At 40.1% G+C, this 25,696-nt stretch overlaps 4 protein-coding genes across 10 annotated transcripts in view; 1 reads left to right on the forward strand and 3 right to left on the reverse strand.

Moving 5' to 3' along the window:
- The window catches only part of zmp:0000000711 (tubby-related protein 3), a 26,025-nt gene extending 17,944 nt beyond the window's left edge, over positions 1 to 8,081 (reverse strand). The window contains exons 1-2 of one of the 2 annotated variants that reach the window (XM_038738589.1): positions 7,987 to 8,081; positions 1,498 to 1,539 (exon numbers count right to left, since the gene is read on the reverse strand). In XM_038738589.1, the coding sequence (XP_038594517.1) occupies positions 1,498 to 1,539; positions 7,987 to 8,006 (62 nt within the window). In that variant the 5' untranslated portion in view covers positions 8,007 to 8,081. Of the gene's footprint in view, positions 1 to 1,497; positions 1,540 to 4,193; positions 4,340 to 7,986 lie in introns of those variants that run through there. The other variant, XM_038738588.1, reaches the window with a different exon arrangement.
- Positions 8,082 to 8,888: 807 nt separating this feature from the next.
- On the reverse strand, positions 8,889 to 10,973 carry rhno1 (RAD9-HUS1-RAD1 interacting nuclear orphan 1). Its single transcript, XM_038739220.1, has 3 exons — positions 10,814 to 10,973; positions 10,484 to 10,671; positions 8,889 to 10,298 (listed from the first exon to the last, which is right to left on the reverse strand). The coding sequence occupies exons 2-3, from the start codon at positions 10,646 to 10,648 to the stop codon at positions 9,567 to 9,569; spliced, it is 897 nt and encodes a 298-aa protein (XP_038595148.1). The 5' UTR covers positions 10,649 to 10,671; positions 10,814 to 10,973; the 3' UTR covers positions 8,889 to 9,566.
- Positions 10,974 to 11,068: 95 nt separating this feature from the next.
- foxm1 (forkhead box M1) lies at positions 11,069 to 18,355 on the forward strand. 6 transcript variants are annotated; one of them, XM_038738988.1, is made up of 10 exons: positions 11,069 to 11,235; positions 12,377 to 12,615; positions 12,760 to 12,898; positions 13,037 to 13,176; positions 13,867 to 14,058; positions 14,188 to 14,316; positions 14,676 to 14,735; positions 15,069 to 15,117; positions 15,261 to 15,433; positions 15,688 to 18,355. In XM_038738988.1, the coding sequence occupies exons 2-10, from the start codon at positions 12,415 to 12,417 to the stop codon at positions 16,501 to 16,503; spliced, it is 1,899 nt and encodes a 632-aa protein (XP_038594916.1). In that variant the 5' UTR covers positions 11,069 to 11,235; positions 12,377 to 12,414; the 3' UTR covers positions 16,504 to 18,355. The 6 variants fall into 6 exon arrangements, with proteins under 6 accessions (XP_038594916.1, XP_038594909.1, XP_038594911.1 ...); XM_038738981.1 differs by having other exon boundaries at positions 12,377 to 12,898; XM_038738983.1 differs by having other exon boundaries at positions 12,377 to 12,871.
- Positions 17,419 to 25,421, reverse strand: si:ch73-352p4.8 (cystine/glutamate transporter). The gene is made up of 12 exons (XM_038738989.1): positions 24,933 to 25,421; positions 23,364 to 23,490; positions 23,167 to 23,282; positions 22,923 to 23,048; positions 22,708 to 22,807; positions 20,977 to 21,021; positions 20,752 to 20,875; positions 20,544 to 20,647; positions 20,340 to 20,436; positions 19,348 to 19,497; positions 19,093 to 19,270; positions 17,419 to 18,748 (listed from the first exon to the last, which is right to left on the reverse strand). The coding sequence occupies exons 1-12, from the start codon at positions 25,216 to 25,218 to the stop codon at positions 18,684 to 18,686; spliced, it is 1,518 nt and encodes a 505-aa protein (XP_038594917.1). The 5' UTR covers positions 25,219 to 25,421; the 3' UTR covers positions 17,419 to 18,683.
- Positions 25,422 to 25,696: the final 275 nt, after the last annotated feature.

The raw sequence follows: 25,696 nt of genomic DNA on the forward strand, positions 1-25,696 counted from the left end.
ACCATGAGGAGAGAGAAGGGCAACAGCAGGACTCTGTAGTGTCAAAGTCAGCGTCAGTGACTTACAGTATCCCTACTCACTTCTTTCTGTCAAACACACACGTCATTCACATAGGCTGATGTAATGTGTGGGTCACCAAAACCATTTCTCATCTCATTTATCTTTTCCTGTCAAGTACATCACATGTTCTGCTGGGCTGAAATGAGCTTTTTATAGAAAAGGATAAAGGATAAATAGGATGAGGCTTATCAGATATCTGACTCTCTCATTCTCACTCCTTATTTCCATCTCCCCCAGGCACTCTCATATCCTTTCAGCAGCTCCAGCGTAGGTGATGACACACGCTACTTAAGGTGCATCACAGCTCATCTCTGAAGGACAATCACTGGATGCCAAAAGGTGATGAGTTTCAGAAACCCATTTATACCGAGAAGAACCCAAGCGCTCCTATTCCACTCATATTAAGCCCACAATGTTAACATCGTCATCTGTAGCCCCACAGCCACCACAGGCTTGAGTCATGATCTGTCGATTCTACTTCAAAGTGAGTCATCATCATTGCTTGTAAATCCTTCTTCAAGTATCCCTCACTGTTGACATTGGCAAACAGATGGGTCCCCTGGAAGGCCATTATGGCACCTGAGAACAGGTGCTGGTGACAGGTAGAGGGCTAGAGGGTAGAGGATGATGGTAGTTTTTAATTGCACATATGGGACTGTCATTTAGGATGGTGAGGAAAGAGATGGGTGAAAGTTGTGCAGGTGACCTCAACAGTGAGACCTGGGGAAGTCCCTATGGTCTGCAGGCCTGAGACCTGTGGATTAGGATACTTCAACAAGTTTTACCAAAGGACATTTACAAAACAGTATGGCTCGAACTAATGTGATCATGTCCAATAAGAAGAAAAAAGCATAAATAATTCTGTTTACATTTTTTCTAATATTTCGTATTGGGTCGTGCCAAAAACTGTGTCTGATTAATGGCTGAAGACACATCCTCTACTGTTTTCAACCTTAAACAAATTATTTCTGTTGTAGTGGTGCTGTGGTGTACTCCTGAGGCAATCTTTGTCTGAATTTTTTTTATGGTGGCTTCGAAATAGTAGAGCATCTTCTCCCTGACAAAGACATGCCACTTGGTAGCAGCAGGCTAAGCACGTTAAGTTTGTTTGTAGCCTTGAGAGCAATAGTAACTGATTAAAGAGTCTTGGCAGTGAAACATCTTCGACATGTCCTGAAACAGTTTAATTGCCATGTGTCCAAAAAAGTAGCAAAAACTCAGACAGAAGTTGTTTACATCATAGATAAAATGCCCTTCACAACTAAAATGTCCTCCACATATCTTACTGTGATTATTCTTTCTCCAACAATCACCATTACAGTAACATAATCACACTAAGTTGTTTATGTGATTTTCATCATACTCTTCATACCACAATTTTTTCCACAAGACCATCTTGTGTAAGTGAGTGTGTGTATTATTGTGTATTGTGCCTACCTTGCTGTTGAGTTAGAGGAGAAGCTAGCAGAGCTGGAGGGTCTTCAGGGAAATGGCAATTTGGCAGCAAGGCAGACAGTAGCACAGGACATGTGGAAATAAGAATTAAACATGTTCAGAACCAAGATTTAAAAAATACAAGAACTCCATGGGACTCCATATTCCTCTAAGCTTTTAATGATTAATTTGTATCTTAAATGAAAGCTGAAGGCTTTAGGAAGACAGTAAATTTCCAATAAAGTCAATCGAGCTGATAATGAAGACAGAGGACATCTGTAGAACAGGTGCAACATAAAATAAAAGACAACATCCGTCAGAGTATTATTATAAATACTTAGACCAGTTGGGGATTGAGAGAATGCCCTCTCCCACTAATGTTCTTGGAAAACATTTGCATATGCAGTGCACTCGCTCACACACACACACACACACAGACACACACGTCTGTTCCACTATCCCCGAGGGGACATCTCATTGACATAATGTATTCCCTAGCCCCTCAACCTAACCCAGTGGAATCTTTTGTTCTATTTCAATCCCCTGTGTTGTTAATGATTGGTAAAAATGAAATCCTCATTTGCTGGCGTCAGGTGGCTTGAATGTTTTTTAGCTTCTAAAGGGCGGCGTGACAGAAAAAAGTTTGAGAACTTTTGCCCTAACCTTAACCATCACAACAACAAGCCTAACCTTAATCCTAACTGTAACCTGAACCCTAAAACCACATCTTTATCCTCAAAAAGCAGTATCTACCTGTGGGCTAAAGTTGAGGTCCCCACGGGTAGAGACTGCTCTGTGATACAAATCCCCATGGGTTAGTGTGCAAACAGGTTAAAGTCACCAGGAAATAAGAACATGAAACACGCAAACAACGCACAGAGTGCCTCATCACAGCTGTGAGTGATCAATGTTTCATTAGTCCATCACAGCTTGGGTGACAAGAGAAGGACACGCCGGTGTTGTCCCTTCCCTGTGTGTCAGAACAAGGTAACCATGGAGATTCAGCTCCGTCAACAGTCCACCTCCACCAGCATTGATTAAAAACCTGCAGCCAGATCTTGGGCTTCACTGTAATTGGAGGCCTTAGCCCTGCGCTGTGAAGATTTGCAGACTGATGGAAGGAGGGGTCTGCCAAGGCGGGTAATTTGTTTTGAGCTGCACATCAAAAACAAAATATTTATTCAAACAACATTTGGTCAGAGGATTGTGTGAGGCAAATATGAATGTGCAGTATAGTATCATAGATCTAATATGATTTTAATACTATGAAAAGGTAATAACAGTCTATCACACCACTGTGGATTCAGGGTACAAAAGAGAACAAACTGACCAGTGACGATGGCAATATCATAGTTATTAAGAAATTGCAAAGCACTAACCAGAGGGATCTTATTATCGGAACACAGTCCACTTTGGCTGTTATTCGTTTTAATTAAACGCCTTCCACTCTGCCACTTCAAAAGGGAATTTGAAAGTTGAATGAGCATAACTTAATATCTGCCACGGGCAATTCAGCTTCCAACTTAGAGAAGATACAGAATAAAAGGAGGACTGATAAGATTAAATGCTTAATTCCCTACGGGTCAGCGCATGTCTTCCAGAGAGAGAAAATTTATACCGAAATACATGTTGAAAGAGTGAAAGAACAAGCACAGTATCTGCCCTTGCCCAGCATGAAGCTAGGGCAGTACCTACTGGGCTTTGGCTTTTCACCTAAATAGTTCACTTATGTAAAACTGATCAGCCACAACAGTAAAAGTCCACAAAATGTTGTTTTTTTACAACTGAGCAAACATAAAGCAGTGCAGTTTACAGCTGCAGGGGGTGTGGAGCAAACAACTGATGACAACTGCTGTCTGAATTCTCTTCCCTCAGCATCATTTTTGTCCCCCTATAGAGTTTTTTCCCCCATCGCAGCTTAGGCTGTCTAAAAAAAGAGTTTGACACATTTGTTTTACATACCTTGGGAAACCCTTAAGTAGTATCCCAAGCATCTCCAAATGCAATGAACAAGTTTAGCTGAACCCTTTACTGGATCACTAATAAAGGCAAACATGAGTTACATAGGCCATTACATTAGACTCTAGATATTGCTGAGCCTTGACGAATAAAATGCGGAAACAAAAAAAGAGGAAAAGAGGAAACATTTAACAGTCACAGTTAGACATTCACAGTTCAGCAGTTTGAGTAATCAGTTGGATGGATATGCTAAGCAAATCCTTTGCCACATGAGCCCTCCAGTCAAGCGGCCAGCAGCATACCAAAAAACTAAAAAAAAACACATTCGACACAAACACACACACGCAAATCAACAACTCCGGTTACAGCACAGTCACAGCCTGATGCTCTGAATAAGTAACGACATGGTGGCAGAAACATGAGCGAGAGGCACATCTTTGACTGCAGGTCAGCCATTAAGCTGACCAGAGAGATGGAGCAGTGACTGGAAGAAACATTATAGCAGCGCTGAACTCTGTCCTGGCAACAGGCCACTCTGCAATTCTCAAACCTGAAAAGTCAATACACCTTCGGGAACTAAAGCAAAAATGTGTTTGTCTGTGTGTGTGTGTGTGTGAATGCGGGAGCCAACTGTCCTACTGGAACAAATAAGCCATAAGTCTTGGAGGGCACAGGGAAGATTATTTTCAACCAGCAGCACCAAGATCATAATGTATATGTGTCTGTGTGTGTGCAGCTACCTGTATGACCAGCGGCTGTAGACAGGCTGAGATCCCCCATTCTTTACAGTGTCCATGGATGCGGCTGCAGGAATGCTAGTCCCGGTCTTTCCTCTCTACAATGCCACAAAAACCTTCATCTGCACTGGAGCTCAGAGTTACTGTGCAGTCCTATCTAACGGTGAGCCCTGCAAGCTCCAACATCTCTGCTCTTATGTCACTGACAAAGACTAGCTACGTCCCACCCAGGGGAGTGACAGTTGGGAGGCTTGGGGCTGTTACCATGACCTCACACTTTAAGTAATGCACAAGGATTCAGCTAGGGATAGGTGTGAAGTGATAGGCATAAATAATAGTGTTGTAAAGATCAACCTTAAGAGAACAGTCTTTATGTTCAGTGAACTTCAGTTACTTAAGCAGGACTCATGCCATAAGTGCAGTGGTGAATTAATTCATTCCCAATGGCTGGAAATATGTCTTTTAAAAAATTGTTAGACTACTTGCTATCACCTAAGTTCCCTTATTTTACTGCCAGACTACTTTAAGTAACTTTCTGAAAGACTCAGCAATTAGTCACAGCTCATTTCCTCTGACTCACAAGGGGGCACTGCATATATCAAACCACAGATGCACATTCTGTCTGGCATCTCAGTTATGTGCAAAAGTTGGAATTTATTGAGCTTTAAATAGCCCAAACTCTTCTAAAAATGAATGCCCTGTCTACATTACTGGATTACTTTATGTTAGGCTGTATTAGTTAGATATCCTAGTCTGTGTTCCTCATAATAATATTGAAAAGCACATGTTGTTTTAAAAAGGAAACTCAATAATCTGAAACCTATAGATTACCGTTTCTAAAAACAGAATGGAGTGGGGGCCGTAATCTAGTTGCTAGGAAACCAGAGCCTCCCATTCATTTTTCTGTGCGTATTTGCAAGAGCAAGAGAAAGAAAGCAGAGAGAAAATGAAGAGTATGTTTGCGTGTGTTTGTCCTGAAATGTCATATAAGTCAACAGATGATAAGCAGGGGACTCATTCAGCAGAGGGAGTAATTATTGAGCTCAAAACAAATGATGGAAATAAGCGCCAAGAGTTGATAATAATACAGTTTCCCTTAAAGTCCCCAAGGGACACACTCCCCTCATGGCTCTCCTACAGTGATGCTTTAATTTGTTTAGGAAGCGTTACAGAAATGTCAGACACTGTCCAAATTCAAAATCTATCTCTAACATCACACAGAAGCACAGATTTATCACAAACATGCAGCAGAAACTGTAACTTCAGTGAAATGTATGGAGTGCTATAACATTCAATAAGCAGAAAGTGAGTCCATTACAAATAGCAGGGAAGTTTCTTCAGTTCATGAGCAGCAGAGTGGATTGCTCTGGCAAGCTGGGCCATGTGTGTTTGGAATCTACTGGACAACCATAGTAAATCACAACTCAACCACAAACCGTGCTTGTCACAGAGGTCAACCGCCATCATTGTGGAGATTTCTTTAATTAGTTGATTTATAATAGAATGGTCAACTAAGATGGGTACTGAATTTATTTTCATATATCTATATCTCTTGGGGACTAGATATATTATACATTTGGTAGTTTAGACTGCTACACTTAACAAGTCCTGTAAACCACTAATGTATGTTTTGCGAAAAAGCCACAAGTTAGTTGCTTGATAACTAAAGCTGATGATACACGTAGCAACTTTTAGAGCAATCGTGCAGGGCAACGTTGCCGTCAATGGTAATGAGTAAAGATTACTACTGTAATCCCCTTCCCCCGCAACTCCGCCACCCGCCCCGCACCGCCGCTATCTGTTCAAAACATAGTCGGACTAGCCACTAGCAAGATTGCCCAGCAACATTGCTCAAAAAGTTGCCCCGTGTATCATCAGCTTAACTCCTCTGGCAACCAAGAAGCGGATTAGTCATCTTTCTGAGCATGTTCAATGCTGCTGCTGTCCCATTTCTCATTTTGGTTGTGTGCTACATTCTTGCCATTAACCCTGGAAATGATGTGAGACAGTGCAACACAGGACCCAGAAACTTCATCAGCATCCCACTGTCAACACGACACCCATGTAAGCAGTCCTGGCAACATTACATTTGCGATGCTGTTATGTAAATTGTCCCGCCTCAGATGCGTCAGCTCTCCAAGCAGACTCTGGGATTTCTAACTGCTTCAACTGAAACCCGTTAAACAATATATATGTGCTAATAAGGAATGGCAGTGTTTGTTAGACACCTGGAGGGGAAAGGGTGCTATGCCAAGGCATTTTCTAACTCAGGAACCAAATGACACTGACTGGCACCTCTCAGGTTATGGATTTATGTAGTACAAAGACAACTGAATAAGAATATTCCATTATAAAGCAAGCCACCTATTTGTTTTAATTGCAATACACAATTTAAAAACTTAGCTTTTCAACATCACTGTAACTGGAATAAACATTATTTTTGCATTGTGTGTCTGTGCCTTGAAAGACAGCCCTTGTCTAGAAACTGAAAACAATCAAATAATCAGACTGGGGCTGTAACAGGAAAGGGTGGGAGCTGCTTTGATTTTTATCTACATGCAAGATGAAAGCAGACCTCTGCTCTAGTGCTTGAAACAGTGCATCACAGCTTCTGTCATGAACACAGACATACAGACACAAACCTAATGCCTGTTTGGACGACCAGCTGAGTGGACATCTGCAGAGAACTATAGGAAGCACTATAGGAAGCATAATACACTGTGTTATTAATGTATTATGTATATAGCTTTATTTGGTAGGTGAGGACATATGCTACCTTACAGCAATGTTATAACATAGAAATGACAGCGGCTACATAGAAGGCATGCTCAAACAGGCATGCAAACATTTTTCCCCTTTATGCCTCTTGCTTCACTGTGTTCAACACTAAACCAGAGCTTTGAAGTGGAGTTAAGAGTGTGGCTTCCACATGGACTACCCACTGTCCGTGATGCAGATTACTTGATACACTGTAATTAAGTAGAGAGTGCTGGATTTCATCTAGTCATCCTACATTCAAAAACTCGACGCAATCCAAACTAACGTTACATTATTCAGGGAGGCAGGGTGTAATTATGTTTTACCCATAGACTGTATATAAAAAGGTTTTACCTCAAATGTATCGACGGAAATCGCTCAGAATTTTTTTTAATTTGAAACAACACTCCCTGGAGGTTTAAATAAATAATGCCTGGCTATTATATATATATATAACCTAAACATACATGAGTCGGTTTTTACATTATTGGATAAGATGCGTTCGATCATTATTACTGCAGTCGACTGCTTTCCACGTTTGTTCCATCCAAACAGACTAGTGTATAACTTCAGTTACGTTGTCTGCAAGCAAACCTTAACACTAATAAAGCACGTTAGCCACTTGTGGTACCGTTAGCGTCAACTGATGAATTTCTTTCTTTTTCAGTTGTTCAGCTAAAATGGTTAAGCAGCAATTTGTGCTGTGACACTACGAGCCGTGGCTCGCCCACTACGCTTGACATTTAGTAATTAAAACATATCGTCAAAATGAGAAAATTAGACATGGTAACGTTGACTGTGTTGTTTTTCTGCCAGCTGCGGAATGTTATAGCTAGCTTGCTCCCATTAGAAGCTAACGTTAGCTGCCTCAGCCCAACCTCTACTAAGCAATGGTGCCTTTATAAAAGTTGGGGGGCGACAGTTAAGTTTGTCGGGTAAAAGAAAACGGTAACTACATCGGCTAGCTTTTCATTCCACAGTTGACCAAACAGAACAAATACTAACACAACCGTACAAGCAATGTATGTTTTATTTTTACCTTATGCTGTAGTAACTCATGTTTATCCACGGTTGCTAAGGAAGATCCTCGTGCAGCAGTACACTTTTTGTGGAGGCGGCTGAGCCCTCTGTAACGCAGCCCTTAGTTACCGAACGCACTAAGAACGGGCGTTCCTATTGGTCCGCCGATTATTTAGGTAGAAGTTAATTGGCTCATACCTAGGAGAGGGCTGGACAGCTGTCCTCCGCAGAGAGCTCTTGATCGTTCCTTTAACTTGAAAAATATTATCGCTTTAATTCCAAATGCGCCTCACAGGCGTGAAAAGAAAACGGATTGTCACAGAAAATGTAATTAAACATTTTGGCACAGTCAGTTACCATGACAATAAATAGTTAAAGAAACTCAATGAACACACCAAGACATCTATTCATATTACTGTAATCCTTCATATCTGAAATGGTCAGAAAAATAAGCAGCAATTCAGGAGAGTCCTGAACCATCCCTTAGTTATGCTATTAGAGGTCTAGACTGCTGGGGGACTTAACATGATGCACTGAGCTCCCTCTTTCTTCCTCTCTCTCTCTCTCCATCTGTATGCAACCTCATCCCATCAATGCATGTTACTAACTAGACATCTTCCCTTTCCCATAGTCTTGTGCTTTCTTGTCCCTCTCTCCTCCTATCACTTTCTGCAGGTGTTTCTAGCCTGGATCTGTGGTTACAAGTCAAGTCAAGTTAAAAGGAAGGTTTTCCTTGCCTCTGTCGCCAAGTACTTGCTAGTGGTGGGAATTGTTGGGTTGTTGTGAAGAATATCACAAAGGGTACAGTCCAGAGCTGCTCTAAAAGAAAAGCGCAAAGAGATAACAGTTGTTGTGAATTGGCACTATATAAATAAAATGTAATAAAAGTGAACTAAATTCAATAGAAAAGTTTTAATAAACTAAGACTTATACATTTATTCCACATATTTTACACAATACATTTGAGAGACAAAGAAATTTTAATTTATATACAGCATTGCTTACGCTCACCAACAGCGGTGCTCAGATGATCCTCCATTACACCAGTGACTCAAGATTTCATGTCACTGGCAAAAGGATAAAGTGTTTGCTCAATGTTGGGCATGTGATATCAGTTACAGTCCATATGAACACAACCTTTTTTCATATATCTGCTATTAATATGCTGATGCATAAGAATAACAAACAATAGGTTTGTTTTGCAAGAGTTCACAATTGGGGTTTAACATAATCTATAACATTACAGTATAATTGGGATCTGTCTTAACAAAATTCTCTTATGGAAAAAAACACCTGCTTCTTGGATACTAAAATAATAACTGCAATTTTTATTTGATTTGGTCATTTGATTTCTACAATCATAAGTATAATTGCTGTGCAGAGGGGGTTGGTGAGAGTGTTATTTCATAACAATCTTAAATGACGTAAACAGTTAGTAAATTGAAATGTCATCATCACTTTAGAAAGCAGCAGCTCTGTTCAGTCCAATACAAATAGTTCATAGAAAGAATACAGATCATAGAAGTGGTCCAATGAATAATCAACATTTCATCTCTTGTTGACACCATTGCCTAATCTTCTTCTTACCAACTCTCAACATCATCTGTGAATTAACGTGTCTGAAGCAGAGAGATGGCCCCTCTCTTTTAACAACAACATCAAACCCCTCCTCCTCCTCCATGTCACCTTCACCCCATAATCCCTCTCTGGTGTGTCAGCCACCAAAATGTCAGGTGGCTGATTACATGGTGGTGTACACAGCTGAGGCAGTAGCAAGTGTAAGGGGGTGGAGGATGGAGAACTGCTCCCTTCTTGCATTACTTTTGGCGTATCCACATCAGGTGGTGGACCAACACTGCTGACCTCAGTGGTGCTGAACGTATTTGAGGCAGGTGTTGAAGCACCATCTGGTGGAATTCCTGTCACGTGAATAGACAGAGTTTCAGGTGGGTCCAAAAATCTGCTGGAGGATGCAGCACCATCAGAAAGTCTCTCACCATTTCCTTTTCTGAGAGAGCTCGTCTGTCTCTTTGGTGTGTCTGAGTACTGTGCACTTGAAACTGTCCTTTTGATTCGGCATGAGCCCAGTGGTTGATTTCCCACATCAGACACAGCAGAACACTCTGTAGCCTTCTTTGTGCGTGTACTCTTCGGTTGGTGAGACTGGTCTCTTGACCTTGTCTGAAACAATAATGAGGGGAATTTGCACACACTGTTTTTCCTGGACAACTGACTGCAACTGTCAAGGATGCTTGTGGCAGAGTGGCATTTCCTCCTCCCTCGTCTCGCTGGAGGTGCAGCTGCAACTGAACTATCAAATTGTGGACTTACCTAAAAGATTAAAAGTACAAATATTTTAACAAATATTGTGTGAAATAACAGTCAGGTTATCTGCAGACACTGAACAGATTCAGTCACATGCTTAATCACACTTTAACAGTGAGCTCTGTTGCTGAATAGCAGTGTCTTCAACCACAGAGCCAAAATTAATGAACAACTTATGCAAAACAACTTACCCAAGACTTAAGAGTTGAGCTGTTGTGTTCTTGTGTCTCCGTGAAAAAATCTTTGGGATTGAGTGCTGCTCGGACTTCAGGCACATTTTGGAGTCTGGCTCCACACAAAGACCGTTCCAGGAACAGCAGGGGAGGCTTCTCTGTTTTAACGGCTTTACGGGGCATTAATAGAAATAATTCATGAAGACCTGGTGGAATGCAAATATCAGACTTTTACTATTCGCAAACCCAGATTAACATTACTGTTTAACGTTAGATATCCACAGCCGTCTGTTTAACGTTATCTTCGAACATGTTTATTCGCAGCTACAAGCCCGATATTATACATACCTTAATGTGGTACGTAGCGCATGACATAGCTATCATCGCCAACAACTGATATATGTATAAAAAGTTAGTTATTCCATTATCGTCGTCTATTATTAACTTATTTTGTTTCCGTCTTCATGATAGTTATTATTTCCCGGTTTGCACCAAAGTAGCCTCTGATTGGTGCACATGGTGGGTTTTTGTCTTGCTGCTATTGGTGCACATTTGTACCATGTGATCAAAGAGACTGAGGCTGCACCCACAGCGCCAAAATTCAAAAACGTTTCTGAATCGACCAGACGACATGTAAATAAAACTAAAGTGAAAGAACAGCATAGATATCATGGATCCTTTTATTTAATATCGAATATGAACAGAGTCGTTCCACTACTGGTAGGAGTACAGCCAAGCGGAATTGCCGGAAACATCACAGTAATATGAAGGTTTGGCTTTATCTAGTTTTGTTGTTCGTTATAATAAAGTATGTAGCTAGCTAGCTAGCTAGCTAACTTAATGTTAGCTACTACGTGATGTCCAGCCACCTTAGTAAGCTAACTTAGCTTAGCGTCCAGCCATAGATAGCTGACGTTAACGTTAGCTGGGCTTGCCAGGTGCAAAGCTAATCTGTATTTTCTTCAGACGTTTCCTCATTGAAGTGTCCATAACAAAGGGATGCCACATTGAACTTAGTCTAAGCATTGTTACTTTTTCTTCAAATGCACATCTGTATAAAAATAATTTAAAATGTTTTGTCAATAATGACAAACAAACCTTTAATTCGGCACAGCTCATAAACAATGCAGCGCTTGTTTTAAGATCATTTTCACTATCTTCATTACCACTTAACTTAAGTTAATTGTTTTGGCTAACGTTAGATAACGTTAACGTTAACTAGAGGGCGATAACGTTAGAAAGCAGTATGAATTGGCTGCATAATTTGGAATTCTATGAGTTGGAAGGGCTATCAAGTAGCCGAGGGTTTTTTTTATTTTATTTTATTTTTTGAGAACCTGTCTTATTATATTTAAATAAGTCAACTATGAATCCATACAAACGTTGGATGTTTGCCAGGAAATCTGCAGTTAACGTTACACCAAACACGTCGTCAACTAAAGACATTTGACGTTAACGACTGTTGTTCTAGAAGGCATGAGTCGCCAGGGAACATAACTAAGCACTTTCTGAAAATAGGCTGCTAAACTGACCAGTTGCACAGCTAAAAAACGGACACACGGAAAATGAGGAGCTCGATTTCATCCTGAGATCTATTGTTAACATACAGCCCATCACAGCAGTGTTCTGACTGGTGTTTGATAAGAATTGATTTCTTCGTGTCAATTAGCGGGCAGAGGAACGGTTTGAATACAGAAAGGCTTAACTGTTAACTAGCTAACCCTAACTAGTAACTTGGCATTCATACCGTCTGCTAGGTAACGTTAAACGGTAATCTACCGGTATTTCTAGTTAGGACTGTGTGTTTGTATGATACATGCTAGGTAGTTGCTGCAAAAGACTTTATTTTTACCATTGTATAGCAGGCTTCAAAATAATCAAAGTATTTGACTTTGTGCTATTTTTGTACAGAAAACCAGTGAACACCAAGGAGCATTTTCAATGATTTAATGACCATGAGACGGAGCCCAAGGAGACCCCTGATCCTCAGAAGACGAAAGCTGCCTTTTCAGCAAAATGATCCGCCAGCATCTGAGTTGCAAAGCCAACCTGGTGCATCAGGCTCCAAAGAACCTTCTAATTCAGCTGCCAGTCAGTGCTTCCCTGATGGCATCCGCATTATGGATCACCCTTCCATGTCTGATACACAGGTGGTTGTCATTCCCAAAACTGCAGACCTTCAAAGTGTTATTGGGGTCCTCACTGCCAAAGGCAAAGAATCTGGTGTACTGGGACCAAACAAGTTCATCCTTCTTAGTGGGAATGGCAGTGCTGACAATGGATCTTTTTGTCAGACTGCAGCTGAAGGGGATGACATCTCTACAAGGACTACAGCTGGACAACCAGTGAAAGCAGAGGAATCTATGCACTCCCCGGATGCTAAACCTCTCACTGGAATTAAACTATGTATGGAAAAAAATTCTTCCTTAAATGGTATTTCAAGTATAATTGTGGAGTGTTAATGTTTTTTTTTAATGACTGTACCAAAAAGTCTTATTAGCACTGACTTGGTTAGCTAATGTTAATCCTTCCTTTGTTTAAGCTATAATGGTTTTTACTTTTCTTTATTAGTGAATAAGGATCTGGATTGTGGTCCTTTAGATGACAGCCTCACCAACATTCAGTGGCTGGGCAGGATGAGCACATGTGCCTTGGAACCAGAACCTGCCAAGCAGATGACCGACAAGGAGAACCATAACTCAAATTCACAGGTCTGCCTTCTTGTCACCTCATTGTGATTGTAATGTTGATGTGAAAACATTATGCTTGTGTGTAGGGATCAGTGATCTCAGGCTTGTCTCAGCATGTCGCCTAAACAACATCCTTGAACTAGTCTGTCTCTCTAAAATGTCATGTCAGTGTGGTTTCCATAGTATTGAGAATGCATAGAACTGTTGTGCTACTAGATTTGAAATGATTTGATGATGAAGTGGTTAAGTTAAAAGTGTTGACTGTGATTTTAATTTGAGGGTAACTGCCAGTGTAGATGTTCCACAACAGTAAATAAAATATTAGTAGCAGCTCATATAAGAAAACTAACATAATGCTGTAAGATCTTATGTGAAGTAATTAAATGGAGAAAAAAAGAGTAAAATATAGAGACAAAAACATTATTATGCATGTCGACTTAAATTTTTGTTGTTTTATTAAGTTATTGATTGATTTTTGTCGTTTACATGGGCCAGACATTTTACATCTAATGTGTAAAATCTTTCATATTCTTATGTTCATTAACCTGACTGAAGTGAGATTTAAGATGTTTTTATGCATAAAATATAGTAGACATCTCTGTATTGTCCAGGCTACTTTTAAAATGATAACACTAATCTAAATGTGTTTACAGTTTAATACATCTACCATGTATTCAAGCCTCTATTTCTTTTAAATTGTTTCTTTTGTAGGCACAAGATACACAAACGGATGCAGAAGCTGTTCAGCAACCCATGTCAGAGAGGCCACCATACTCCTACATGGCCATGATCCAGTTTGCTATCAATAGTCGGAAGAACAGGAGGATGACACTGAAAGAGATTTACATGTGGATCGAGGACCACTTCCCTTACTTCAGAGAGGTAGCCAAACCAGGATGGAAGGTACTTTAGAACTGAAGAATAAATGTATAATCCATGAGCACATACAATATAGCAGACAACAGATTAAAGTCTTTGAGTATCACTTGCTGAAACACACATTCAAAAAATCTTTCTCATTTATAATTACAGAATTCAATCCGCCATAACCTCTCTCTACATGACATGTTCATTCGTGAGACGTCACCAGATGGTAAAATTTCTTCCTGGACTATCCGGCCTGAGGCCAATCGATGCCTTACACTTGATCAGGTGTACAAGGCAAGTACAACTGACTTCTTACCGCTGTCACCCTTTTCACATTCTTCCACCTCTTATAATGAAGGAAGCCCTGAAACTGATTTGATTGTTGTTGTTTTTTTGTTCATCATTTTGTATATTAGATTAGATGAGAAAAATTTGGGTCGCATGACATTAATGCTGTTTCATGGACTTTTTAAACACAAGACAGCAAGCTATTTTAGGATAAATCCCTAATGCTGTTACCTTTTAAAAACATTTCTGATGTGACCATCTTCCTTAACAACTATAATGTCCTTTTATCTGTCATACCCAATGTTGTAGTGCTTTCAAATTTATTTGTGGTTTTCTGCCATCTCATTCCACACTTTTCTCTACAGCCTGGCTGTGACCCAATGACTGCTCCTGTTCCGGTACCAATGCTTTTATTTCCACACCAAGTAAGATGGATTTACCCTTCTCTCAATTCTCTAGGAACAGTCTTCGTCTCTGCAGTCAGGCAGAAGAAAAGGGACAGAAAATCAGAAGAAGTCCTCTTTCACTTGCCTTTTTTTGTCACCAGACCCAAAGAGTGCAGCTGGGCGTCTAAGGTCTAGGCAAATCGTTTTGTTGCAGGAGGTGAAATGAGCAGCAGGGAGGCTGAAAGACTATATACTAAGAAATGTCATTCCTCCGTTAAGTGTAGGGACAGTCAATAAAGAGGTCTAACTTTGACTTTCATCTGTTCTACCTTGCTAAACCCTACAAAAATTAAGTCAATTCATTTTTTACAGCAACAAAAGAGGATGCTTCCTGATGCAAGAAAAACACCGACTGGCACTGGTGAGTTAACCGAGGTGGAAGGACTTTGATATGCGTTAAATGGGGAGAGGGAAAAATAGACCAAAAATGTCGGTGATGTCAGTTTTTAAATTTGAATTTTGGTCATTAAGATGGTCTTCGGTTTTTGTCTTTTCTACGCTCAGAGAGAAGGATGAAACCTCTTCTCCCTCGAACCGATTCCTACTTTGTTCCTATCCAGCTGCCCGTCTCCTCCTCCGTCTACCTGCCGTCCTCGACGGCCCAGCTCCCCCCCTCCTGCTCACAGCAGAAACGGAACACTCCACGAGAAGCCAAGAGAGTGCGGATAGCTCCTAAGGTAAAGACTTTGTCATGCATTGCAGAATTATGTCCGAATCCAAACGCACAGTCTTGATGTTGTTCCTGGTGATTTGAAGGTCTGTTAGTATTCAATATCAAATATACGTTTTAGATTTTTCACTATCAAAACATGTGCAATCAGCTTTAGATTTAGACTTAGATTTTTGTCATGCCAACAATATGTGTTGGGGTTTGAGTGTGATGACACAGTTACTGGTAGAATAGTAAAGTACATGGTTGTATGTCTGACAGGTGACACAATGTGACGTCCCAACTGTGACAGTGTATCCTCAGAAGAACAAAGACCTCAAGGTAAAGGAGGAAACTGTATGTGTTTCAGTTAAATGTGAGACACCTAAGTCCTTTCCGAAGAGACAAGCCAGCAGCTCTCGACGTAAACAGCGCCTGGTTCACTCTGTGCACGAGGAGCCTGTCCTCCTCTGCCCTGAGAACACTTTCTTTGACTCTGGTGTAGCCTCTGATGCGTCAGCTTTCCAGGACATGAGAGATAATGAGCTGGATGAGCACCATCATGAGCAGCACAGCCCCGACCGGGAGTTTTCCTTCAAGACCCCCATAAAAGGTAGCAGCCACCTGACCTCCTCCACACCCAGCAAGCCCCCCTGTAATGTCGTCCCCGAGCCCTGGAAAGTGACCCCTGTGGGTAAAGGGAGCCAAAACGTTCTGGACTTCAGCCCCATTCGCACACCAGGTGGCCCGGCAGTCACACCGCGGCACGACTATACCACCTTCAGCCTCAACAGCACTCCCTTTAAAGACTTGCCTTTGTTTAGCTCCCCCAGAGAGCTGCTCACATCCGCTCCCTCCAGAGTGACCGAACCAACAGACTGTCCCAACGAAAGCCTCACAAGCAGCTGCTCCAGAGAGCTGCTTCAGGTGGGATGCACCACACCGGCTAACCGCTCCATTACAGAGGGCCTCGTCCTGGATACAATGAATGACAGCCTGAGCAAGATACTAGTGGACATAAGCTTCTCTGGTCTGGATGATGAGGACCTAGGTATGGCCAATATCAGCTGGTCTGAGTACATCCCTCAACTTAAGTAGCCTGAGGATAAAAAAAACATGACATGTAGTTTTTCCAAAACACTATAGTTAAGAAACCAAACTCAGAAACGGCAAAGCAGATGCACATTTATGTAAAATCACCAATCTTGGGGGGGGGGGGGGGTCTGTACACAAATGTTTTAGGAAACTGTTGGATTTGAATATGGTTTATGGAGACTATAGCAACTGAATTAAAAGGAACATTACATTTTTTACTCATAGTGGTAACTGAAGTTAATGAACTTTGTCAGAGTGAGACACCAAATATAAGTAGATACATAATAAGGCATATAGCCAAGAATATTAAGCATAGGCAAATGTATATTAGGAATATCATCAATACTAACAGTGATTTGTTTTTGCCAGTGAGCAGTTGAGTTAATTAGCTTGAATATAACTATTAAATGAACTGATTTGTATGGATTAAAGGTAAAATCCATAATGTTTTATAGTTTGACATTATTTTATTGATCTGGTTGAGTGTGGTAAAGCACCACAGTTAATTAATTTCATCACTTTGGCAATATATTCATATTATCTGATCACTTGATATTTTCACTATTACCAAGGTAAAACAACTTAACAAAAGCTAACAAAGTGCCGCTTTAATATAATGGATGTACCCTTCAATTCGGCTGCTGCAGCCGTTCATTTGAACCTTTTTTTATAGCTTGAATACTCAAGTAAGTGCCAAAATGGTTTGCCTCTTTTGTTTAAGTATCATTTAAATTTGCTTTTCTGTTGCATCTGCTTTGCTTTCTTCTAAATGTTTCTGTCTGATGTTTGAAGAAAAGTAAAATAATAATTTAATAAATGATTGGGACACTTTAATTTTTATTGCCAGGTCCAATTAGCAAGCTGCTCACTTGTTGTCCCTCACTTTGGATGTTTCTCTTCACCTTTGGCCTAATTTTATTTTTTTATTGGTTTCATCATTTATTAACTGCCTCTTGTATCACTTTTGTTTGTATCCATGAAACTTTCTATGTTGAAAAAGTCACACATGGTCTTGTTTTCTTTATCATTTATTCTACATGTCATAACTGTCTGTACTCTTGAAGGAATTGCTGGAGAAGAGAAATATGTATGTTGATTTGCACATTTTAATATATAATTTAGCTTTTACATATGTAAATGAAAAGACGATATATTGCCTGATAACCCAGTGAGATGCTTCTGTGCCATTTTGTTCAGGCGGCCTCCTGGAATCGACTTTTAGATTGTGATGCAGGATTGTTTAGCAATAAACAATGGCAAGTAATAAAAATAGCACTAACCGCAGTAGAATTGTCGATGTACATTAATGGTAGAACTGTCTTCACCTTTTGACTCTATAAATCCTTACAGTAATTGTTCATCTGTGTGCCAGTATCAGCTTAGGGGGCTCTTTGTACCTGCAGAGAGGTACATTTTCCATGCAGTGACTCCTCATGTTATCACCATAGTTTGAGGATAGAATGGGACATGTATACCCATTTTTGAAAAAAGCCACAAAATAATGTATGGCTTTAATCATTTCTTCATGTTTGTAATAGGCTGTGCATTGCAGTGAGTTGTTTACATTTGGTACAGAATGGCAGGCAAGTGTGAAAAGGGGTTGTAGCAAATGTTTTTCAAAGCATGTGCCTTGGTGTGTTCTAAAGTTGGTATTTCTGACTGTACAATAAATCTGTTGTGTTGGTATCTCAAACATGAAGGTCATGTTTTTGACTATAAGCATGCTTTGATTTGCCTTGCTCTGCTCACATTTAATCAATGTAAATAGACAACCTACAGTGTATTGTATCTGAAAAAACTACATGGCAAGGTTGCCTATTTTTATTTATATTTGAATAAAGGTTGAAGCCATTTATAGATTGTCTCTGTGATTAAAAAAAAATGAATTTATTGGTTCTTACAGAAATTTGTAAAAATAAAAATGATAATGATAAGAAATGTACCTCATGTTCCAGTGGCAATGGCTGTTAAAAACTGGCACAGCAAAAGTGTCTGACAATTCACCTTAATATCCTATTTTGTAAGTAAAATCTTACACTACCTTTTTCCAATTTCTTGAAATTTCCTAGTATCAAAATGGACACTTAAAACACACTGGTTTATACTGTAAACAATAAAAGGTTCTAGGAATAGTTAAAGTGGTATCCAGGAAGTCTGTCAGAAGAAAGCGGTCTTTGGGGTCTTCAGTATGTCTGGACCTCCTGTTGAGCCACTTCAAGAAGGATCTGCAGCTGTTTGCTGCAGTAGTCTGGGAATGTTGAAGATAGTCAGAATTATAAAAAGATAGACAGCTTTTTATTTTTCCCAAAGCTAAAGATAAAATGTCCAGAATGGGGTTTAGTAAGCGGTGGGCTTGGGTTTAACAGGGTCTTTGTCCTGTACTATTTCTTGTGTCTATTCCCTTCGCTCTATTATACACAAACTTGTCTATGCTGTAGGCTACAAGCAACCGACCTCTATGTCACACATTACATTTGTTAAGTCCAACATAATTATAAACTCTGACCCCTTTACATACAAGCTTATTTTTTGAAACAAATCAAAAAATAAACTTTAAGAAAGGACGAGTGTGCAGATTTTTGTAATACTTACTGAAGATTCGTCTCCATCTATGGGGCAAGCGAAAGCGGTATACAGTCACATAGTACACTGGGACCCCAGTCAGTGTGAGAGCACAGCTTTGTCCTGTGTTCCAGGGGTCCGAGTACAGAGACAGACCCACGATGAAGAAGCAAACTACTGTGAAGGTGACTGCGATGGCCAGGGGCACCTTTGGGTTATAAAAAAAACAATGATTAGTCAGTTTAGTGTACAGTAATAATGGAAATATCTATCTTTTTAACTTACCTTGAAAGGTCTTGGGTGAAGGGGAAAGCGATATCGATGGATGAGCATCCCCAAGGTTGCCAAGGCGATGAAAAACCAGCGAGCAAAGGATGCAAAGTTGATGAGCTGATAGATCTCTCCAGTAATTAACATCAACACCACCAAGGGGTACTGGAGACAGACAATACAGCTGTGATGACATATCTATACTCTGTTGGTTCTATATGGTGATGTAGCCGAGAGTAAAGCATTTTTTATTTGCACAATTTATAATTTTCTATTAAGCATTTAGGTACCACTAGAAATGAGAATTAAGAGCAGGTTCCCTTTTAGAAACATTTCTTAATTTCTTACCAGTGAAGAAGTACAATAGTAAACACAAGGGATTACTGAATTCAAATAGAATCAGTAAAATATGGTAATTGCATAGCTGACAGTGACTACAGATACAGGTCTCCATATTCATTTTTATAGGAAGTCCCAGAACCCTTTACCGTACTGTACGTCTTTAAAAAACTAAGACAGAATACACACACATAAACACATGCAAATATAAAATGATTTTCCCAGAATATTTTTTGTTTCTGGCTTATCAGATTTCTTGACACTAATTCTAAAAATAACATATTTTGAATTAAACGTCATTATAAAATAAAGGACATTGCATTGTATTGACCAGAATGGTATATTAAACAAACTCAAATTTTACATATTTTAAAATTCAAATCCAACATAGTTCATTCTTGACCTTGAACATAAATGTCAATGCAAACATCTGCTGATGAAGACTATGGGGTGCAAATGAAAGCTCACAGGAAAGGGCTTGTAAGTGGACCTTGAGTTTAAAATGTTTTTAATTTGTCAAACATCCAAATATAAGACAATGCTTGGATGTTTGCACACTTATACCTGCTGCTTTGTCTTGAAATGTTATTGCTCTTTTTTCTGTCTGTCCATGTAGTGACAGATAATTTAATATAATATTAAACACTGTCATCTTTATAGTACTTTACCAGTAACAGCACAGCGGGCAAAGGTGTATTTCTGCGGATGTGAATCATGGAAAAGATAGGGGGCCAGTGGCCCTCCCTGGCTCCCACGAACAGCATCCTGCAACACAAACAGTAAGCCTTACAATCAGGCTGTTAGCAGTCATTCTTTGCTGCTTTAAAGCACACACAGAAATTACAATAATAACCTTTCTGTGCCCAGATTACCTCGGTGACCCAAAGAAGCCACCGTTAAGTGCTCCAAGGCAGGATAGGGCCACAAGAATGGGAATCACAGATGCCAATCCCTGGAGAGCACGATTCGCAAACGTCTGCAGAGATACAGACACAGGATTGGTACCAACATTTAAACATACAATACATGTATTTCTCATGATTTTACTGTTAAATGCAGGTGCTCTACACTATCACTGACCACAGCCACAGCATCAGAAAGCAGCAGCTCAACGGGAGTCATCATGGTATAGTAGGCCACATTAACAAGCACATAAAAGATCGTCACAGTCACCATGGAGAAGATTATTGCCAGTGGGATGGTTCTAACAAGACAGGGCACACGCAGAGAGATATAATAGTATTTTCAAGGCAACATGGTTTTTAAAAATTAAATTGAGTGGAGCAGATGTCAGATGTAAAATACCTATTTGGGTTTATGACCTCTTCTGTGACAAAGTTCAGATAAAACCTAAAGGAAAAAGGAAAAGTCCGTCCACACAACATACAGTTCTATGACTTTTAGAATATACTGCCACAAAGAGTAAAGAACCATGATAAAAGAAGACAATAACGAGTTTTGATTTTAAGCCAGGGTTGCTACTGCAGTACAGTAATTCCATTCAAAAAGTGAAACATGGATATTATATTCATTCATTCCACACAGACTGATATATTTCAAATGTTTATTTCATTTAATTATGATGATTAAAACTGACAACTAATGAAAATCCCAAAATCAGTATCTCTGAAAATTAGATTACTTAAGACCAATAAAAAAAATAAAAAATAGGATTTTTAGAAATGTTGGCCAACTGAAAAGTATGAACATGAAAAGTATGAGCATGTACAGCACTCAATACTTAGTTGGGGCTCCTTTTGCCTGAATTACTGCAGCAATGCGGCGTGGCATGGAGTCGATCAGTCTGTGGCACTGCTCAGGTGTTATGAGAGCCCAGGTTGCTCTGATAGTGGCCTTCAGCTCTTCTGCATTGTTGGGTCTGGCGTATCGCATCTTCCTCTTCACAATACCCCATAGATTTTCTATAGGGTTAAGGTCAGGTGAGTTTGCTGGCCAATTAAGAACAGGGACACCATGGTCCTTAAACCAGGTACTGGTAGCTTTGGCACTGTGTGCAGGTGCCAAGTCCTGTTGGAAAATTAAATCTGCATCTCCATAAAGTTGGTCAGCAGCAGGAAGCATGAAGTGCTCTAAAACTTCCTGGTAGACGGCTGCGTTGACCTTGGACCTCAGAAAACACAGTGGACCAACACCAGCAGATGACATGGCACCCAAACCATCACTGACTGTGGAAACTTTACACTGGACTGCAAGCAACGTGGATTCTGTGCCTCTCCTCTCTTCCTCCAGACTCTGGGACCTTGATTTCCAGAGGAAATGCAAAATTTACTTTCATCAGAGAACATAACTTTGGACCACTCAGCAGCAGTCCAGTCCTTTTTGTCTTTAGCCCAGGCGAGACGCTTCTGACGCTGAAACCCATGACTTGCATACGTCTGTGCGTGGTGGTTCTTGAAGCACTGACTCCAGCTGCAGTCCACTCTTTGTGAATCTCCCCCACATTTTTCAATGGGTTTTATTTCACAATCCTCTCCAGGGTGCAGTTATCCCTATTGCTTGTTTTTCTACCACATCTTTTCCTTCCCTTCGCCTCTCTATTAATGTGCTTGGACACAGAGCTCTGTGAACAGCCAGCCTCTTTAGCAATGACCTTTTGTGTCTTGCCCTCCTTGTGCAAGGTGTCAATGGTCGTCTTTTGGACAGCTGTCAAGTCAGCAGTCTTCCCCATGAATGTGTAGCCTACAGAACTAGACTGACAGACCATTTAAAGGCCTTTGCAGGTGTTTTGAGTTAATTAGCTGATTAGAGTGTGGCACCAGGTGTCTTCAATATTGAACCTTTTCTCAATATTCTAATTTTCTGAGATACTGATTTTGTGGTTTTCATTAGTTGTCAGTTATAATCATCAAAATTAAAAGGAATGAACACTTGAAATATATCATTTCTGTGTGGAATTATAATCATCAAAATTAAAAGGAATGAACAGGTTTCACTTTCTGAATGGAATTACTGAAATAAATCAACTTTTTGATGATATTCTAATTATATGACCAGCACCTGTAAATTATTGCTTACCATCCACCGTAGGCATATAGGCCATTATAGAAGGCCAATGGCAGTCTATCCAGTGTTAATGAGTCAATCTCAAATCCATTCTGGAAATTCTCAGTTTTTCCTGAAGTAGATGCAGAGAGAGAGAATAAATGAATAATATCAACAATGTCATTTGACAGGACCTAAATGTTGGAAATCCACCTGCATTCTCAGGTGTAACTCTCACATCTTCCCACCTTTGGCCAGCGCAATGATACCAGGGACGATAATGAGGACCAGAGCAAACATCTTAATGAAAGTCAAGGTGACCTGAGTGCGAGAGGCCAAGGTCACACTCCAGCAGTTGACTGCCACGACAAATGCTACAGAGGCACAAAGACAAACAACTGGTAAAAGAAAATCTATCCATTTGCACTACATGGACATATAGAGTAGTATAATAGTATAGTGGATTGAAGGAGGAGGTATAAAATCACTCACTCACTCCGAGGATGCTGACAAGCTTGATTAGCACCATGGGAGCAGCACAAGGTGCATAGAACGGCTCCACCACATAGCGGCCAAAAGCCAGAGAGACATAGGAAGCTACAGCTGGCCTGGGAATAGTAAATATGCTTGTCATGTGGTGTGATTTAAGATTAAGTCAGAACAGACAGGACAAAACGAAACTAACCTACCTGATGAATAAGAACTCAACCCAGAGTCGTAAAAAGGCAGGCAGTGGCCCCAGTGTCTCCAGTAGATAAGTGTAGTGGCCCCCTGATTTTTTAAAACTGGTGCCCAGTTCAGCATAGCACAGGGCCCCTAATGGAACAGAGCAGACCAGGGAAGATTATGAAATGTAATTCAACTTTTAAAATGTGGATCATCCTCAAATTTATGTTGGAATTCAAACATTATACAAAGACTGTACAATATACAAAGCAGCTAGTTTTAGCAATGTTGCTCTTCGATTGCTATTGTCAGGCTATCATTCACACAGTACCCTAGAAAGATATGGATTGCCATAAAATTTGGTACACACATTCATGCCCCTACAGGATAAATCCTTATAACTGTTAATCCCCTGCCCTTTCATCTACCACCATCAGGTCAAAGTTTTAATTTGTCCATTACTTTGTTTTCCTGCCAAATACCTGCAAAACAACATACATTTCAATCAGCATCACTGAAGTTTGAGTGTGGTGCTAAATAGCTAAATAGGGGAAATGTTTGCAAGTTAACATGCTAAACTAATATAGTGAAGATAGTACAAATATCTCACAGAGATACTATCATGACTGTAAACTCTTGTCTTGTGTGACTTGTGAACAACTTGCAGCAAATTGGTCCAGTTTAATGTTGGGTAACCAAGCAGGAACCTCTGGGTCTGAAATGTGAAATTAATTATTTCTGATGGCCAGCAAGTCAGATTTTATAGAACAAAATGACCCTACTTCTTATATGATTTATTACCTCAGTAAACACTTTCCTAACGAGTTTATGGTCTCAATTGCTAGTTTCAAGACTTATTCAACACATCATGATGTTCATTTTGTAAATTATGGTCCTATTTATAATTATGATTAGGGCATGGCTACCTTGTGATTGACATTTCACTACCACGGTCAGCAACCTGTCCGTTGTAACAACACATATTCCTCCCCAGCTCCACCCTCAGGTCCAAACATTGGCACTTCTAGTTCCAAAAAACAAGATGGTGACGACCAACATGGCTTCGAAACTGTAGTCCACAAACCAATGGGTGATGTCACTTTTTTAATACAGGCTATGTGGGTGACCCTTGTACATATGGAGTGTAAAGTGTGCCAACAGATGACTATATAAATTTCAGTGATTAATTATTACAATTAATAATTTAATAAACTGATGGATTGAAAAATGCAGTGAAAGACATATTGAAAATGAAATTGAGTAATCAGATGTACACTTACGTGATGCTATCCAAAAAGTTGACTAATTACCAAATTTGACAATTAATAATTTTATGTAATTATTCTATATTATAGGATAAAAATACTAAAAATTTGCTTTAAAATGATTCAAAATATGCGTTGAAGTCTTTACAGGGGTTTTTTCTGTTCCATATTGTGTTTTCTTGTCATATTCTGGCACTCACTGTACCAAACACATAAAGTAACTGAACAACCAACAATATAAAAACCAGTTCAAGTGACACATAGAAATTAACAATAACAGTGTTTTACCAAGACAGCAAAGATAAATTATACCATCAACCATCTTACCAAACATGGAGAGGACCCCACACAGTGCCCACACCAGCAGAGACAGCCCCACGCTGCCACTGTTCATCAGGACTCCCTTGGGTGCAATGAAGATCCCACTGCCCACTACTGTGCCGATGATGAAGGACACCGCAGACAGCAGGCCAATCTCTCTCCGAAGGTGCACCACCTCCTCTTCTGTCTTCTCCTTCTTGTCATCGTCCTCTTTCTTCATTTGTGTCCCTTCCATTTCTCTGTGGCTGTAGGTTCCACTTGGACACCTCAAACTGACCACACTTAGTCTCATTAATTCTGTTTACATCAACAGTGTATATTAGTCCTATTAAGTTCTTACCTCTTTGTTATCTTCTTTTGAGAATGTTGTCTGATGTTGCTCAACAACAAAAACAGATGCAAAATCCTTTCTGCTACTCCCACTGATGCTTTTCCCAAAACACCAATCGACAGTCCTCTTTGTGCTTCCTGTTAACCCTTCTGGATCCACATTTGTGGCAGCGGAGTCGATGTGCATGAAGTTGTGGTAGGAAAAGACAACACTGGCCTCAACATGGCCCCCTCTCTTGCAAACTTATCCTTCATGTTTTTCTCCCCTCATTGGCTCTTACCCCACGCCCCTTGCCTGAGCAGGGAACAAAGCCAGCACTCTTCCAATCTTTAGCAAGTAATTACTGCAGTTTGAAGGCTCAACGCTTTCCTGCATTGTGTTGGAATGTGTGCTTGTGCTCTTACGTGTGTGTACAGCTTGACAGAGGCCTTTCGGGCTC

Source organism: Micropterus salmoides, unplaced genomic scaffold (genome assembly GCF_014851395.1).
Source record: "Micropterus salmoides isolate LMB-PRFRI ecotype aquatic unplaced genomic scaffold, ASM1485139v1 Ms_hic_scaffold_23, whole genome shotgun sequence".
NCBI classification, from domain to species: Eukaryota; Metazoa; Chordata; class Actinopteri; order Centrarchiformes; family Centrarchidae; genus Micropterus; species Micropterus salmoides.